The 18,935-nt window shown below is 47.3% G+C and overlaps 1 protein-coding gene across 6 annotated transcripts in view; it reads left to right on the top strand.

The window, feature by feature from the left end:
- FBXW4 (F-box and WD repeat domain containing 4) overlaps positions 1-18,935 on the top strand; it is an 81,394-nt gene that overhangs the window by 42,446 nt on the left and 20,013 nt on the right. Inside the window, exon 6 of one of the 6 annotated variants that reach the window (XM_089898073.1) lies at positions 2,902-3,015. The exons of the other annotated variants lie outside the window; for them this stretch is intronic. Coding sequence (XP_089754199.1) covers positions 2,902-3,015 — 114 coding nt within the window. The remainder of the gene's footprint in view (positions 1-2,901; positions 3,016-18,935) is intronic. 6 annotated transcript variants of the gene reach the window in all.

Here is an 18,935-nt window from a genome sequence, read left to right as displayed (position 1 = left end):
GGGAAAGAAGCTGGAGCTCCAAGACCTTTGAGGGACCTGAGTTCCAAAGGGGCCCACCAGGAAGGAGCAGCTCCTGTTTTGGGTCCCTCCGTGGCAAAGGACATTTCTTTCATTGAGAAATGGGCACTCACAGCAATACCCACCCCCTCTTTTTTTCTTTTACTCTTCTTTTCCCTTAACTTTTCCAAATGTTGTTTCTCCTTTCCGTTCTCTTCCATTTTGTGGACAACTCATAAAGAGCCTGAAAGAGACAGATTATGTGTATGGATGTGATGATGAAGGGAAGGGGTATCAGGGATAGTCAGGCTGGGGCTCCAAGGTTATGGAAAACACTGTCTCTTCCCCCAGGTTGTCTTGCCAGGGCCTGGCTGGGAGGCACCAACAGATCATAACCTTTAAGTGCAAACTCGATGGAGGAGAGAGACGGAAGCATGGGAACAAATTAGACGTATCTATAGGGGGTGTTCAGCTGGAGAAAATGAGCATTTCTTACTAATTGGAGCACGGGGCATTTCATTATTAAGCTTCATTGCAAGGGGGAAGAGAGCAGCAGGCCTCTTTGGGGATTCCATGGGCTGTTTTTTTACCTTTTAAAAGTATAATTGTATTTAGGTTGGAAGAAGAGGCAGGAATTGCTCTTGATAACTTTGTGGAGCACCCAGGGATTTCAGGCAGAGTTTGGAGCAAGGTGGATGGAGCGATGGACCAGTGGAGATTGCTTAGAGTCCACCCTCATTCCTTGACAGTAAAAGGCGAAAAAGCCCTGGTGGGGGTGGGCACCTCAATTCTGGAACTAAGATTGAAGAATCTGATTTTAAATTTATTTTATTTATTTATTTTTGGCTGTGTTGGGTCTTTGTTGCTGCTCGCATGCTTTCTCTAGTTGCAACAAGCGGGGGCTACTCTTCGTTGCGGTGCGCAGGCTTCTCATTGCAGTGGCTTCTCTTGTTGCGGAGCATGGGCTCTAGGCGCGTGGGCTTCAGTAGCTGTGGCACGCGGGCTCAGTAGTTGTGGCTCGCAGGTTCTAGAGCGCAGGCTCAGTAGTTGTGGCGCACGGGCTTAGTTGCTCTGCGGCATGTGGGATCTTCCCGGACCAGGGCTCGAACCCGTGTCCCCTGTATAGGCAGGCGGATTCTTAACCACTGTGCCACCAGGGAAGCCCCTGGAACTAAGATTGAAGAATTTGGAATGACAAGAAAAATGTTGATCAGAAAGCCTGCCATCCTGGGAGACTTGATATTTGACCATCTTAACTTTTGTATTAAAATTACAAAATGGAGGAATTCAGATGCAGTGCAATGGTCTAACACAACTGCTATTTCCTAGAAAGCATAGGCCCTTCTCCTTTGGGGCCAGGGAAGGGGTGGGCTGGGCTGGGCTGGCCTTTAACTGGGCCTTCTGGGATGCATATTAACTTCTGTCCAGGCAGGGGCTCCCTGGTCCTGTCCATGGATGATTATCTGAGTCAGTCAGATGAGCTTGGCCTTAAAGTTCTGACTCCTTTTCCTGCTGCTGCTTCCCTAGGGCTCATGTCTAAAGTACAATCAGTCCCCAAGAAAACTCTGATCTAGGGGGCTTGCTCAAAGACACAACTTGTCTAGGTTCTGTTTAGTCAGTCAGATTATCTGGTGTTCAGTGTTCTTAGGGAAGCTGAGAAAAGGTACTGTTTTGTCATGGGAGAGTTTTTCCCCATGGCTTGGGTCCTAAGAGCAGGGGTACAAAAACTCATTTGTTTTTTTATTTTATTTTATTTAAAAAATTTTTTTTTTTTTTTTTTTTTCCTGGTACACGGGCCTCTCACTGCTGTGGCCTCTCCCGTTGCGGAGCACAGGCTCTGGAGCGCAGGCCCAGTGGCCATGGCTCACGGGCCCAGCCACTCCGCGGCGTGTGGGATCTTCCCAGACCGGGGCACGAACCCGTGTCCCCTGCATCGGCAGGTGGACTCTCAACCACTGCGCCACCAGGGAAGCCCACATGACTCTTTTTGAAATATGGTTTTCTCAGGGTATATGCCCAGTAGTGGGATTGCTGGGTCGTATGGTAGTTCGAAAAAATCTCATTTAGGATCAGTGCTGCTTGTGACTTCATCAAAGGACTAGAGTTTTTGCTTTTTCCCACTCAAACCATCCTTTGCTTTTAATCCACAGGTCTCTGACTTAGCTCAACCTCCTTGAGGTTCCTGGGACTTTAAATATACAGGATGTCTTCCTGTGGTGGGTAGACCTAACCCCTGATGGAGGCCTGATCCCTTTCTTCAGGTGATTGGGTGAGATTTACGAGCTCACTGAGCACCTTATTTCTCAGGTACTTACGAGGCAGCTTACTTCTATCTTCCTCTCTGCCCCCTCTCATTTTTCCCCATTCCTCCCCACAAAGAGGGAGAAGTATCCCTTTGTGCACTTTCTACCTCTCCAAAGAAAAGGAGAGGAGATGATCAGAGGAAGCAGTTAGCACCTAATGAAAATTAACTGAATAATAGATAGCCAATGCTGGGTTTTTAATTTTCAGGCACAGGTTCTGTGCCCTTCTCTCCGCAGCTCTGTGTGTATGCATCTGTCACCTGTCTCTGAGCCCAGGCATCTGTAAAGTGTGTGTCAGGGTGTCAGGCAGGTTCCTTGGTCTCTGGGTGCCCCTCCCCCCAAGCAAGAACAACCTGAGATGATCCACATGGAATCCTCTGCCTTAACCTTCATTACTTTATGTTGATGTCACTGCTTCTCCTGGGACGGGGTCACCTCAAGAAGACAGCTCGACATAAGTGAGTGTACATATATGTGGATTCTTAAAGCCATTGGGTTTCATCATTTTCTCTTCCCTAGAGCATGGAGGAGGAGCTAGGGACCTGGTTATTGAGTTTCTGGCAATCACTGTGTTTCCTGAAGGTCTTATATTTTTCTCCAGATTATCTTTTTCCCAGTCTTCTTTTTGGGACTCCCCTTTTCTGTTAATTTTCCTCCTATTGGTGGTGGAGTGCAAGGAAATGTCGTTTTCTGGAAGAAGATGTGTGCTTCTCAAGCAAGTCACGGTGGGTAGTTGTGGTCGTCTGGGAGAATGCAGGGCCTGAGCACAGAAGAGGCAGGAGCTGTTGAAGTGGCAGAGGCCCAGGCCTGTGCTGATGGCAGCTGACCTGAGGGTTCTGAGCAGCTTTATCATGAGGGTGTAAACTCCTTGGCTTTTCCACAGAAGGAGCAGGGAGGCGGATGGGAAGTGGGTTCTCTAGAAACCTTTGACTTGAGAATACCTCAACTTAGCAGCCGCTAACAGTACCCAGTATGCGGCACAGGTACTGTGTAGCAATGAAAGCCTGAAGTGAGGTGGGTCACCCAGTCAGTAAATCAGGAACCCCCAGCACTGCCAAGTGTGTTTGCAAATCTGTGTCATTTCTTTTATTCTTCTGAAAGGTTTGTGTCCCATCCCAAGTGCCTTAGTGGGAAAGAAAGGAAACTTACAATCAAATGAGCTTTTTGGTATCCTAATGTTTTTCCAAAGAGAAAACCCCGTAGTTTTTATAGTTTGTGACTTCAAAAATGCATGACAAAAACATGCCACCAGGAAAAAATCTGTTCCAAAGCAAGTGTTGGGCAGGTGGTGTGAGTGGGTTGAGCTAGACTTGAGGAGTTGGATGGGATGGCAGGCATCTGCTTAGGGAAGGAATCCCCAGTCCCAACGTCTCCTTAAACTGCTGTATGAAAAGCTCTACTTTGTCAAAGGCGCAGTGTGAATAATCCCTTCCCTCATTCTCTCTAAGGTAGTAGGACCAAGGAAGGTCTGGAGTCAGTGCTCTGGGGCCCAGTGGAAGAGAGCCAACAGAGGCAGAATGACCTGTGAGTGAGGGCTCCTTTCGTGGAAATAATGAAGGAAACAGATAAGTTAAGGTCCCCATTGGAATCTCCTCTGCCCGTTGCCAAGGCCTGGGGCTAGGAGGACATGATTCTTAAGAATAAGTGGGCTCCGGCAGCCTCTCGTGTCATACCTCCATTTGGAAAGCCATGCATACCCATGACTAGTAGGACTGCATGGGTGTTTGTGGACCTGGGGAGCTGAAAGTCCCAGAGTTTTGTGGTAGGGTTGATTGAAGCCATGCTTGTGCCCCATCCCTAACCACTCCCATCCAGGAGGTAGAAAACATCCCTCCTGGCCTCTTGGGACCAACTCTTGCTCCACTGGGACTTCAGGTCTCAGAAGAGGGATAATATGTGTTAGGTGCTGTGAGATCACTGTTGGCTGTGATCTGAATCCTGGGTTTGAAATTAATTGGGTTGCAGAAACAACTTCCTTTTATTATTTTTTAAAACCACCTAAATGCCCCAAAACCAAATTAAAAAACCCCCAAACCTTTCATCCTTCTCCTTCTCCCTGTGGTTTTATTTGCTGGGTAGTGAAAAGTGCTTTCCCCAGCCTTCTTTGGGTTGCCGTGCTGAACAAAGTGAGAAACCCAGGGAAGGAGGAAGCTGGTGCCAAAAGGGCTGGCCGATCCTCCCTGCCACACACACACCCTGCAGCCCTGCGTCCCCTGGCCTCCCCCAGCCGCCTCACCGTCTGGGCTGCAGCCCAGACAAGCAAAGGCGTCTTGACCAACAACAAGCCCCAGCTTTGTTGGGCCTGTGGGGGAAATGCTTTCTGGAGCTCAGGGATCTCCTCTGAGAACCACCTGTGCCTCCCGGCCTCCTGCCTAGCCTGGGCCTTCTGGCACAGGGACCCCTGCATTCCAGCCAGCAGGCTGATGGGAGAGAGTGAGCAGGAGCGAGGGAGAAGGCCAAGGGGACTGTGGTCAGTTTGAGGGGGCACAGATTCCAACCTGCCCCTTTAAGGCCCCCGGTTGGCTCAAGATCTCCTGCATCCCTGGCTAGGTTTAATTCGTCCTATCTGTCATCAGCATTGACAGTAGCTTTCTGAAGTAATCTGCAGAATAGGGACAGGGAACCCGAGGTCTCTCTTCTTAACCCAGTTCCTGGTGCTTCAGGAGGGGAATGATACAGGCTCCTTTTACTAGGCCATTTCAGGATCAGGAGTCCCCAGTGCCTCTCTAATGCCTAGCTGATGATGGTGATAATGATGAGGACAAGGATGACTGACACATACGGGTGCCAGCTAAACGCCAAGCACTATGCCGAGCCCTTTATATCTCACTTAATCCTTCCAAATAGGTACCGTCACCATTGTCAGTTTACAAGCAAGGAAACTGAGGCCTAAGAGAGGTTAATTCACATGCTCAAAGTCACATCTGGTAATTAATGCACCCAGGGTTTGAGTCCTGGCATCTGACTCCAGAGCTCATGGGTTTTTTTTTGTTGTTGTTTTTTGTTTCTTTTTTTTTTGCGGTACACGGGCCTCTCACTGCCGTGGCCTCTCCCGCTGCGGAGCACAGGCTCCGGACGCGCAGGCTCAGCGGCCATGGCTCACGGGCCCAGCCGCTCCGCGGCATGTGGGATCTTCCCGGACCGGGGCACGAACCCGTGTCCCCTGCATCGGCAGGCGGACTCTCAACCACTGCGCCACCAGGGAAGCCCCTGAGCTCATGGTTTTTAGCCATTGTGTTACCCTGTCTGCTTTCTCAGCCCACAGGGATCTTGCTCTCATTTGGGATTAGAACTTGTTGATTGTCTTGAATTGTTTCCAATTAAAAAAAAAAAATGAACTGAAGACTTGACTCTCTGGCTGGGCCTTAAAGCTGAGTTTTGATTTTCTTGAACATCCTAGCTCCTAGCACAGGGCTGGCTTGGATAGCCTTCAGGTACTTGTTGAAAGAATGAGGTCCCTATCTCTGCCTGCCTCCAGCTCAGGAATTGCCCAGGCAAGGCCTTGTTCCATGAGAGTGGTGGTCAGTCCCAGGGCAGGAGCATCCATCTGAAGGGGGAGGTGGCTGTGCAGGTGGGACACTAGGCTGATGCAGGGGCAGCAGAAGGTGGGAAGACAGAATCCAGGCCCGATGTGACTGGAGCCAAGCCAGCTGTTATGCGCAACAGGCCTGCTTGTCCCCTGCAGGTGGTGAGTATGGGCTGCTCCCAGAAGGAGGAGGCCATTCCAGGGCTGGCAGGGCGTGAGGGGAGGGTCCACTTTCACGTCTCTGAACTGTGGGTGTTTGGTTTAGCCGCCCTTTACCTTGTAGACTCCTTTGCAGGGAATCACTTTGAACCTCTTTCGGCAGGGCTGGAGGTGGGGTGAGGACAGGGACAGTCGTTCCTAAGAGCTAGTCCAGGCCAGTGAGGGAGCGGGGTTGGGGGAGCGTGTCATACTGTAGTAGTGTTTAAAGCCAGATCTCAGTTTTGGATAAAGAGGTTAAAAGTTTGACCTGACCACTGTCTGTCAGCCACATGCGGAACTGCTCCAGGTGCCCCAGACGTAATTGCCCCTGAATATAGTTCATCTGGGCTCTCACAGACTGTCGTGTGTGGTGAGGGTTTTGATGGCAAATGGGGGCATGATCCCACTTCTGTTGGTGTGACTCGAGGGCAGCCGGGAGGCAGGGCCATAGAGAGTGGCCTGTGCTACGGGAAGCTCAGCTTTGTTCCTTTTCATCAGCCCTGGGTTCTGCTGGGCAGTAATGTTCTTAGTGGAGTGTTAGTAGTGCAGTAGTCCTGGACGGTTTCAGGTTCTGGGGTTTCCCGGTAGGGCTCTGAGGTCTGCGTCAAAGGCAGGAAGGTTGGAGGCCACGTGGGTGTGGCTCGGCCCCCACCCCTCACCTGTGCTCAACCGGAACAGCTCCTCTGGTTCCTGTTTTATAAATCTATTAGAGATGCTAACTCACAAAAGTTTTCTGTTGCTTTTATAAAAAGTTAAAGACAATGCTCTGGTACAACTGTTTCCCATTGTACAGACAAGAAATGTGAGGCCCTGGGAGGTTACAGGCTTGCCCAAGGTCAAACAGCTTGTGAGCAGCCGATCTGGCACTGAAAGCTCGCCTGCTGAGTCCCAGCTCCGGGCCCTTTCCAGTGCCCACAGTGCTGCCTGCCTTGCTGCCTGCCCGGGCCTGTGTTCTTGCCTGGCACGGATCTCTCAGAATCTCTCAGAATCTCCTCATTCTCTCCCTCGCCCATGCACAGCTCATCTGTCACCCAGCCCTTCGTTTTCTAGTTTTCATTTTTTCGTTCTTTCAAGGAGAACTGCTTCTCTCTCTCCTGGGTCTGGGGTCAGGCTCTCCTAGGGCTGGTAGTGAGAGGCTGGCAGGCCTGCTTGCTGCCGGCTCCGTGGTTACTTCCAGTGCTGGAGCCCATATTTGGATACCTTGGCACTGACCTCAGGTAAGCCACAAGCTGCTTTCACCCTGTGCCTCCCTAGCCTCAGGGCCACCCCTAAGCAGAGGACTCGCTTTCCTCTGCTTAGCTGGGCAGTAGGGACTGCTGGGACGGCAACAGTAGACCTAAGTGTTAGAGGAGCCCTGGGTCTCCCGTCTCTGCACTCCCAGGGGAGCCCGTCTCTTTCCCTAAAGCTTCCTGATTTAGGGCTGTCCATGAAGGCTCAAACGTCATGTGAGCTCCAGCCCCAGGACCTCTGGAGAGAGCGGACAGACACAGCACTGTGGCCCTCTGGCCCCCCTTGTCCCGCCCCAGCTCAATCCACCACCTTTTCCTTCTTCTTTGCTTCATAAATGCAGATCTGTGGTGCTAGGTACAAGTCAACCGTCTTGCGTGCCTCTGCCTCCCAGAAAGCTGTTTGGGGCCACTGGCCCTGATTGGAAGACACAGATTGGGTGGGTGACGATGTAGGTCCCTTGTCCAGCCCCCAGTCCCAGCTGCCCCCACCAGCCCTGGTCTGGCTCACCACAGGGCCCAATTCAGAGGCCTCTTTTGTTTGACTTGCACCGAACAGCCCCAGCTCACCGTTCCCACATGCCGAAGTTTCCCCACCATTCAAGGGGAAGGCTGAAAAGCCCTCAGCTAATTGCGTTGGGCTGAAAATTACCCCTTCCCTGCGTTCCCCTGCTGCTGAGGACATTTGTGTCACTGCTGTATTTAGGGGGAACAAAGGCCCCCTGCGGGGAGAGCCCAGGTACGAATGTGGGATGGGGGGAATAATTGCAGTCTCTCCAGGTGAAAGCCCCTGTTAAACTTCAGTAAGTCAATTAGGCTGGGGGGGCAGAGACCCCCCCCCAATAAACTGGCCCACTGAGCAATTAAGGAAAATCATTTTAGCTTTGAGGAGAGAAACTGCTTATTAGAAATTTTGTGGGTCCCCCCTCCTCCCCTACCCCAGCCCCCCCTTAGTGATGAAACAACAAAACGCCTTCCTCAATAGAAGTGTTTCTCCTCCTCCCACTCACTGTGTGGCCTGAAAGCACTTACCGTGGGCGGGCAGAGGGAGGGACAGAGACAGGCCAAAGTGGGTAGAAAATGGCCGGGGCTTAACACCTGGGCTGACTAAAAATCACGAGTACCCAGGAAGATTGAGGAGAGAGACTCCTCCTGCAGGGCACAGTGGGTACATAGGGGTTTATATGTGGGGGGCATGTGTGTGCCCACGGACTGCTCTCCTCTCCTCATCAGGAGTGGAAACACCAAGCAGTGGGTGCACTTGTGTGATTATGTGTGCAGCATCTTGGGTGCCCCCTTACCAAAAGGAGCAAACACAGGCTGTATGTGTGTGTCTACTTGTGTGTGCCTTCTCGGCAAAGGAGGGCAAGGCCAAGACAACCCAGCTGGGCATATGCACCTCTTCCCAAGGCTGTGACTGGGCCCATGTTCCCTGTCCTCCCAGGAGCCAAATACCTACATCTGGGAGTTGAGCCACAGCATAGCTTTCCACCTCGGATAGTCAGCAACTGAGGGCTGAGTGGCCGGCAGCCACCTACTGGCCCTGGGCTAAGAATGGTCTGGGGGGAGGTGGTGAAGGATGGACGTGCTAATCTCCTCAGTGTTCTTCATGTTGCTTGGGTGGGGGTGAGGTATGGTGACTCAGCAGGAAAGGAATCAGTGGCCTGGGCTGGCATGTGCTTTCTTGGTATCTGGCGTGGCTGATACGGCTTATGGTGGGACTCTCCAGTTGGCAAAACCCCTCCCCTCAAATTTCTTCTTCCCAAGGAGAAGCACAATTTGGAAAGATAAGGTGATCTTATTTTATCTTATCTTACACGTCAAAAGTCTGTAATTTGGTAATTTATAGGTGTGTATGCACACGTGTCCCCACAGATCACAGGTGGCATAGGTAGGTAGGTACCGTACCCCACATGTTGGTACTTTAAGGGAGGTTCTGGTGGCGCTGATGGTGGGCATGACGTTGAGTCAGGTACTGCCCTGGCCCCAGCGCTTCCCTGTGGCTCCTGATGTGTTTGGCCTTTATTCCAGTGTTCCAAAGAGGTGAAATGAAACATCGAGGGGTTGACTTTTCCCAGAAAACAAATATGCCAAGTTATTTGCCTAGTAAGGGGCGTTAGGAGGTAGAATTTGGTGCCTTCAGGCTGGCCGTGGGGAGATGAGGGCTGCTGACAAAGTCCTGAGTAGGAGCATGGAGGTGAGGTTTTACGTAGAGCAAGGACTGGGTGGAATTTCGGGGTCTTGGGTGGGTGTGGAATAGCTCGGAGAGAAGCAGGAACGGGGAGCTGCTCACTGTGTCTGGCTCCGCACAGTAACTACCTGTAAGGAGATGGGTCTTTGGAAGAACCTGAAGCTCAAATGCTTGTCATGTTTTGCTTCAAAATTTTTATAGGTGTATATAGATAGATACACATAAACACATGTACACATGTGTCTATTCATGCAATATATAGTGATATGTTTATAGCGTTTTTATATAACATCTGATATCATTTATTATTTTATGCTCCAGAATGTGGTTGTCCATGAATGGGCCCTGGTTTCCTCATACTTAATTTCTGATTTATGACTTCAAATGTCTTTCTGACATAGGGCCAGCTTCAGTTAAAAAAAAAAAAAAAAAAAAAGGGTAAGAGAGGGGAATTCCCTGGCAGTCCACTGGTTGGGACTCTGTCCTTCCACTGTAGGGGACACAGGTTCGATTCCTGGCTGGAGAACTAAGATCCCACATGCCACACTGTGAGGCCAGAAAGAAAAAAGAGTGAGAGAGTTTTTGGGGGGACTCTGCTTTAGGTATACTGGGTTTTTTTTCACATCTTTATTGGAGTACAATTGCTTTACAATGTTGTGTTAGTTTCTGCTGTACAACAAAGTGTATCGGCTATATGTATGCATACATCCCCATATCCCCTCCCTCTTGTGTCTCCCTCCCACCCTCCCTATCCCTCCCCTCTAGGTGGTCACAAAGCATCGAGTTGATCTCCCTGTGCTATGCAGCTGCTTCCCACTAGCCATCCATTTTACATTTGGTAGTGTATATATGTCAATACTACTCTCTCACTTCGTCCCAGCTTCCCTTTCCCTGCCCGCCTTGTCCTCAAGTCCGTTCTCTATGTCTTTGTCTTTATTCCTGCCCCAGCCACTAGGTTCATCAGTACTGTTTTTATAGATTCCATATATATGCGTTAGCACACGGTATTTGTTTTTCTCTTTCTTTTTTTTAGAATTTTTCTCTGGCTTGTCATTTGTGTGTGTGTGTGTGTGTGTTTGTCTGTGTTTTTGTTTTGTTTTGTTTGTTTTTTGGCTGCATTGGGTCTCCGTTGCTGCACACGGGCTTTCTCTAGTTGCAGCGAGTAGGGGGCTGCTCTTTGTTGTGATGCACAGGCCTCTCATTGTGGTGGCTTCTATTGTTGTGGAGCACAGGCTCTAGGTGTGTGGGCTTCAGTAGTTGCAGCATGCGGGCTCAGTAGTTGCAGCACACAGGCTATAGGGTGTGCGGGCTTCAGTAGTTGTGGCGCGCGGGCTTAGTTGCTTCGCAGCATGTGGGATCTTCCCAGACGAGGGATCGAACCCCTGTCCTCTGCATTGGCAGGTGGATTCTTAACCACTGCGCCACCAGGGGAGTCCCTGTTTTTCTCTTTCTGGCTTACTTCACTCTGTATGACAGAATGTGGGTTTTTTGGTTTTATTTTTTGTTTTTTAAGAAAAACAAAATTTTATATCCTATGTGTGAACTTTCTGCTTGGTTCATTCTTCATTTTGTGGTATTTGTCACTCAGAGGGATTCAGCAGTGGAATATTTGAGATTGCTCATAGGGTCAGATTTATTTTTCCCTTGGTTTTGGTACCATTGGTACTGGGTCAAGATAGGAAAGAGATAAAAGAAGTTGTAACAAAGGAATTGCTTGGGGTTACAAAGTTTAAATTTTGGGGGTGTGTATTTTTAAACTTTTAATTTTGTAGTAAAGTTAACTCCTGTGTTTTCATCACTATTTTAATTATTTTGTGTGTCTTTATTCAAGTCAGGTAAGTGCCTGGAAAGTATCATTAAACTGCCTGTTTCTCAGATGCCTCGCACCCTAGTTGTTGAAAATGGAAGGGTCTGAGAGTGGACCAAACTCTGTCCTGTCAGAGTGAGCCTTGTGGTTTCAGGCAGAACTTTCACTCTCATCAGTCTGTAAAAAGGAACCCAGAGGCCAGATCTCTGAAGATCAGGGCTTTCTTCCTTAGAAACTGTAATCCCATCCCTCAAGCGGCATCCTTGTTATCTGCTCTTGTATAGACTGTCTTCCCCACCCACCGCTGTGTGGGAGAGTAGATTTTTTCCCTGGCGCTCTCCTTGGGCCTAAGTATAAGAGAACACCTCATCCCCCGTCTGAAGTTCCAGGCCAAACGGTGTTGCCCTGTTTATCTGCTCTCCTAGCAGACCCACCAGCTGTTGATTTCATGGTCGAGGTGTCTGTTCTTAGCCAGGCCTCAAGGTGTCCCATAGGTGCCTGGCAAGGCCCTTTGGTCATCTGTCAGTGAGGGCATTCAGGTGGGTGAGAAGCCCAGTGACTACTGAATAGAGGTTCTGTAGTGGTCAGGACAAATTGGTTGGAAGTGACAGAAACCAAATTCACATTAACTTGAATAAAACTGGGAATGTTTGGCTCATAAATCCCAGGGCAAAGCTGAGCAACCAAGCCAGAGGAAGAGCACAAATGCAGCGGGGCTCAGGAATATCTGGACCCAGAGACCACAGTGCTGCCAGGACTTACCCTTCTGGGGTGCTCATCTCTGTTTCTTCTTCTTCTTTTTTTTTTTTTTTCTGTTTCTTCTTTGATCTCAGCTCCTTCCTTTTTCTCTTGCCAAGAGCTTCTGAGTTTGGCAGCTCGTAGATTAGGTCATGGAGAGTGACTGGCATCCAAAAACTCTAGGGCAGAGACTCACTGGCCCTGCTTGGGTCAGCTGCCCACCCCTTGACCAGTTAACTGTGGCCAGGGAGGGAGAGTATGTAAGAACAGGGGAAGTCTCTCAGGAATCACCTGTATGGAGAGAGCATATAGTGCAGACAAGAATCAGTGTCTAGTATTTTCATAAAGGGCAAATTACTCCTTGACATCCAGTCCTAAAGTGTCTAGGTGGATGGCACTAGTATGTGGATGGTAACTGAGCTCAGAGCCTTGGCCGCCAGCTCTCAAAGTCAGTCAGTCTGGAGGGAACCGTGGCGCTGCAGCCTTTTACCTCCTTTCTCACTTCATTACTGCTCTGCTGCTTGGACATTCCGCCTCTGTAAGCTGTTGATGGTGTCCTTAGAAAAACCTGCCACTTTCCTCATGTGACATGCATAGGGGAAAGAACCTGACTGTAGACACGGGAAGTTGGACAAATGAGCAGTGGCCCAGGACCCTCCCAGTGGGGCAGAGAGAGACTGGAGCCAAGTCCTGGGATGGCACAGACCTGACTTGGCTGGGCCTCCTCCAGAGGAAAGTGACTAGCAGGTGGCCTGCATTAGGCTCCAGGACTCCAGCAGAACAGGATGAAACACAGAGACTCCTGCCTCTCTCCTCCTCAGTGCCGTTATCGAGAGGGCAGGAAATCTTGGGGAGGAACAAAGTTCAACTTCAGGATTCCTGGTGCTGCCAACTAATCTGGAAACAAGGAAGTTTCTTGGAACTTCGCCTTCCTGAGAAGCCCTGTGATGGAAGTCTTGCAGGAAAGGACCTCAGTATTCCTACTTTTCTACTATCTCCATCTGTATGATTTTTCCACTTCCCCCTGTACAGTAAGCCTCAGTCTGTGCCAGCATGAGGACTCTGGGACCTTTGGTGTCTATCATGACAGGGAAGGAGTTGACACGAGAGTTATTTGTTGAATTTTCACACCAAGCTGGTGGTCCTCCTCTACGATAGAGACCTTCTTTCTTGAGGGCTCGGTTTTTCCTACTGTGTACATAGACATAGTCCTCTCCTTTCTTCTCTTTTCCTTTCTTCTTTTCATGGATCCCACTTTTATAGCCCTGTTGTGTATAATTTATGATGCATAGCAGGCCCTACTGGCCTATCAACTTCCATGACACCCCCTTCCCTCTCCTTGACCACTCCTCTACCACTAATAGCCTTCAGGGTAATGGTGGACAATGCCACAGCAAGCAGACCAGGTTGAGGAGTACAGAGCTTCATCTCCCCTTCTCCTCCCCCTGTTTTGATGGAAGAGAAGTGATCCAGGGATGCACATGGTGGTGGTGAATCCATAGGTCAACACTCACACCCTCTGCCTCCCTTTTTTCAGCTTGCTTGATGTCACCGTGGGCTTCTTTTTGGAAAGTCATCAGGGCCTCTTTCCCTTTAAGCCCTGTCAGAGTTATGAGGCCAGTGGATGAGGAAGGCCATGCAGTCGGGGAGTGGGTAGTGTGGGTGGGCTCTCCTGCCCTTTGATTCCTCAGAGAGAACCTCATTCTAGAAGGTCTCGATTATACTTTGATGCTTGCCACATGAAAATACCCTACACTGGTGCTTACGTAATGTTGAGAATAAAAATAAGAGCCAGGCCAGTCAATCTCTAGGGAACTCCATTGCTGGGCGTAAATGTGACAGTGGGTCAGGGACAGAGGACCTCAGGATCGTAGGTCACACAGAGTCCTCTTTGGCCTGTCCTCATCTCTCTTCTCCATTTGTGTTATAAACACTTAATGCTCCTGCCCCAACCTGGATCAGGTCTGAATCTCAGGGTCCCTCTGTGGTTTGTTAATGTGGGCATGTTTAGGAAGAATCAGATTTTAAAATTAATTGTTGAGTTGGTATCTGGGTTATCTGTGCATCTGTCCAGTTGAGCTCTACTTTCCTTTCTGTTTATAGGGCCACAGTTGGTTCTAGTGGTTCTTGTCTTCCTTCCATCTCATGCCCCTATTCAAATGCCAGCCACTGATGTTCATCAAGAAACCTGAAAAAACACCAGAGCGTGTCTGGCCTCAGTCTCCCCAGTAACACCAGACCATGTGGGCCACCCATGCCCAGGAGAAGACATTAGCAGCCTGATGACCCAGGCCTTGGGCCTGACCACTACTATGATGACAAAATGGACTGTCTAAAAGGAAAAAGTGGATTCGTCTTGAAGTTGGAAATATATTTTGTGCTTAGCTAGCCAGAGCAGCAGCAGTCATTTGAGTACCTAGTACAGGGCACCGTTGTGGGGTAAGCCGTGCCTTCGACCCCTGATGGGCTCCCAGCAGAGCTCAGTAGCTCACCTGTTTGAAGAAACTCCTTGTTAACCTCTTTACAGAGAGAGTGGTTGTGAAGCAGAAGTTTAGGGAGTACATACTACAAGAGCAGGGATGAAACTGGAGTTCTCATAGGCAACTGTTTCTAGACCTTAATCACTCAGAAGCCCTCCAGGTGAAGGGTCTCTGTCAAAGGGCGTCAGCCAGGTTCAGGAGGGAGCCATGAGACTGTGTGGTTTGTGTGAGATTCGGAATCATGTTGAATTCAGGTGCCAGTGATATGCAACCCTTCTTTCTTTTTATTTTATTTTATTTATTTATGGCTGCGTTGGGTCTTCGTTGCTGTGCGCGGGCTTTCTCTAGTTGTGTTGAGTGAGGGCTACTCTTGGTTGCGGTGCGCGGGCTTCTCATTGCAGTGGCTTCTCTCGTTATGGAGCACGGACTCTAAGCGCACAGGCTTCAGTAGTTGTGGCGCACGGGCTTAGTTGCTCCGCGGCATGTGGGATCTTCCCGGACCAGGGCTCGAACCCATGTCCCCTGCATTGGCAGGCGGATTCTTAACCACTGCACCACCAGGGAAGTCCCCAACTCTTCTTTCAGGCAACTTAAAAATGAAATTCTTATTACCATCCTCCTTTTAATTTCTCATTTTCTATTTTGTTTTATTTTTTAGATAAGTAATATATAAATATGTTCCAATTGTAAAAAGTTCAGTTTAAAAATATATAAATTATATAGAATTATATAAATATATATGAGAATATAAAATTAAAATTCTCTTCAGCTTCCTGTGGCCCCTCCCCCCATCCTACCCCTTTTTTGTAGGAAGTCTGTATATGTCACTCCAGATCTTTTAATTTGAAGCGAACATCAGACATCATATAATTTCATGAGTGTGTATGTGTATCTGTATACACACACAAATACATGGTTTTGCTTTGTTTTAGGCTCACAATATGCATTCGTTCTGCAACTTGAATTCTTCCTATGGGACCCATGTGGCTTAGAGGTCCTTTGCTGTCAGAACACATTTTTTTTACTGCTGCATTCTAATTCAGAATAACATAGATGCACCATCATTTACTTAGCCATCCTGCTGTTGATGGACACTTAGGCTGTTTTCAGTGGTTTGCTATTACCAACAGTGCCTCAGGAAGCATCTGTGTACTTGCCTATTTGTACAGATAGTCAGATATTTTTCTAGGAAAGATACTTAGAAAAAACTTGCTGGATTGAGGGGTAAGTACATGTAAAAGTTTTTAGATGCTGCCAAATTGCCCTCCAGTTGGATTATATCAGATTATATACCCCACAAACAAAGTACATAAATACCTATTTCCTCTTACACTTATCAGTACTGGATAATATCAGGTTTTCAAAAATAAATTTTTTTGTTTCTCTAGAGGGTAAAAAATGATATCTAACTTTGGGAGTGAGTATAGAATAGTGATTAAGAACTGGACTCTAGAGCCCAACTGGCTGAGGTCAAATCATGAGTCTTCCCACATGCTAGTTGTGTGACCTTAGAGAGTTACTTAACCTCTCTATTCCTCAATTTCCTCATCTGTAAAAGGGGGATGATAGTGGTAGTACATACCTCATAGTGACTTAAAAAAATTTTTTTATTAAAAAAAATTAAAAATACGCAAAAGTAGAATAATTATCAACTTTGGCCAATTTTGCTTCATCAATACTGCCCACACACTCCCTTCCCATATTATGTTGTAGCAGATATCAGGCATATAAATAAATATTTCAGTGTATATTCTAAAAGATAGTGATGCTTTTAAAATGGAATTATAATACCATTATCATACCTGAAAAATTTCATCAAATATGTAGGATTTTTTTTTTTTTTGCCACCCTGCTTGGCATGCAGGATCTTAGTTACCAGACCAGGGATTGAACCCGTACCCCCTGCGGTGGAAGCATGGCGTCTTAACCACGGGACCACCAGGGAAGTCCCTGCAGGAATATTTTGAGGGTTAAATGAACTAATTATATACAGTGATTAGAACAGTGCCTGGTATGTGGTAAATGCTATATGTGTTTGCAGTTATTTTTCATTGTTTTCTGATTTGCAATTTTTTGATTACTAGGAGGTTTAACATTACTTCATGTGTTTCTTTTGGCCAGGTATATATTTTTTTCTATAAGTTACTTACTGAAAATTTTTGCTCATTCATCTACTTTTTCCCCTGTGATTTATAGGATATCTTTATATGTTCTGGGTATTAATCTTTTGACTACTGCATATATTTGGTGATTCCTTTCAGCCTGTTGTTTACAGTGTCTGCTGTTGTGTAGAAGTTTTTGTAATTTGGAGGTTCTGTCTTCTTTGCCCTATGGCTTCAGAGTTTTGTTTTGTCTTATGAATGTCTGTCCTACTTCAAGATTGTAAAACTATTTTCCTGTATTTTCTTCTAACACGTTTATGGGTTTTCTGTGTAGTTTTGAAAAATGCTTAAGTCCTTAATCCATCTGGAATTGATGTCTGCTCTGAGGTAGGGCTCTAATTTTATTTTTTCCAAATGTGTGTCCTATGGTTTCTATACCATTTATTGATTAGTTCGTCTTTCATCCACTGTCTTTATTATTTTTTTTAATAGATATTTATTTATTTGGCTGCACCGGGTCTTAGTTGCAGCATGTGGGATCTTTAGTTGTGGCGTGTGGGCTCTTCGTCGCGGCATGCGGGATCTAGTTCTCTGACCAGGGATCAAACCCCCACCCTCTGCATTGGGAGCATGGAGTCTTAACCACTGGACCTCCAGGGAAGTCCCTTCATCCACTGTCTTTAAATGCCACATTTAGGATCTGCTGATACCCTACAAATATATGGGTATGACTCCGGATTCTTTATTCTGATCCATTGATCTATTTGTCTATTCTAGCATTGATAACATGGTCAAGTGACTTGATTCTCATTGTTCTTGTAAAAATATTTCTTGGCTCTTCTGTGCACTTTCTCTTCCAGATGAATTTTAGAATCAACTGATTAAGTAAAAAATCTTGTTTGGATGGGACTGTATTGAATTTATAGATTAATTAGGGGAGAACTGACAGTTGTAATCTTGAGGCTTCCCATCCAGGAACATGATATATCTCTCCACTTATGCAGCAATTCTGTGTCCATTAGTAAAGGATATAGCAGAGTATTTTCATATGGGGCTGTCTTGGTTTTTTGTTTGTTTTTGTTTTTTTTCGTTAGATTTATTCTTGGCTATTTTACAAAGAAATTGTAAAGAAGTAATTCTTTTTTTTTTTTGCGGTACGCGGGCCTCTCACCGTTGTGGCCTCTCCCGTTGTGGAGCACAGGCTCCGGATGCACAGGCTCAGCGGCCATGGCTCACGGGCCCAGCCGCTCCGCGGCATGTGGGATCTTCCCGGACCGGGGCACGAACCAGTGTCCCCTGCATCGGCAGGCGGACTCTCAACCACTGCACCACCAGGGAAGCCCAGAAGTAATTCTTTTTTTGTGAATGGATTTCTAATTTCATTTTGGTTGGTGATTGCTGGTGTATAGTAGCTCACATCTGTGGGTATTTGCTGTGTGCCATACACTGCTTTAAGCATTTTATCTCATATAATTTGCACAGTAAGCCTGTGCCTAGATCCTAATATTATTTCTGTTTTATAGATAAAGAAACTGGGCTTTAGAGCCCAGTTAAATTGCTCATGCAAGATCACATGGTTACTGGGTGGCAGAGACAGCAGTCCTGAGGCCGCACTCCTTTCCACTATCATCCAGAGCATGCCCTCCACCTCATCCTACTCTGGAATTTGTTGCAATAGTTTTAGTTGAGTCTTTTGGATTTTCTAGGTAGACAGTTATAGTGTCTGCAAATAAAGACCATATGTATTTCTTCTTTTTCCATGCCTCTTGTTAGGTACATAGTTTTGTGAATCAATGTTCATCATTTCTCAGGAAGTCTGACCGGGTCAGTTTTTCCTTTAGCACTGGAACATATTGCCATTTCTTCTTCTTGGGAGTGGATGAAGCTTGTGTTTAGAGGCCATATAGATGGAAAATAGAGTGTAGAAACTCTTCTCCAACATATCTTGTTAAATTCAATAGATTGAATGAACATATGTTACTCCATTGTACTGTGAGACTTTGTTTTTAATGTAGTTAATTTTTTCTCTTTATTAACTCTGCCCTTCCATTGCTCAAGTTTCTAAGTTTCTGATCTTTTTAATGATTTATTTATTTTTATTTATTTATTTTTGGCTGTGCTGGGTCTTTGTTGTGGCGTGCGAGCTTCTCTAGTTGCAGTGCATCAGCTTCTCTAGTTGTGGCATGTGGGATCTTATCTCCTCAACCAGGGATCGAACCTGCATCCCCTGCATTGGAAGGCAGATTCTTAACCACTGAACCAGCAGGGAGGTCCTTAAGTTTCTGCTTCTTGAGTGGAATTGGTTTATTTGGGAAGAGCAGCCGCTACATCAAGCCTCCACCTGTTTAGCCTGGGCCAGGGTCTTAT

Source organism: Delphinapterus leucas, chromosome 16, assembly GCF_059928025.1.
Source record: "Delphinapterus leucas isolate spDelLeu-1000000601 "Yukka" chromosome 16, BTC_Dleu_Yukka2, whole genome shotgun sequence".
Classification (NCBI taxonomy): Eukaryota; Metazoa; Chordata; class Mammalia; order Artiodactyla; family Monodontidae; genus Delphinapterus; species Delphinapterus leucas.
This window is presented reverse-complemented; position numbering and strand designations above follow the sequence as displayed.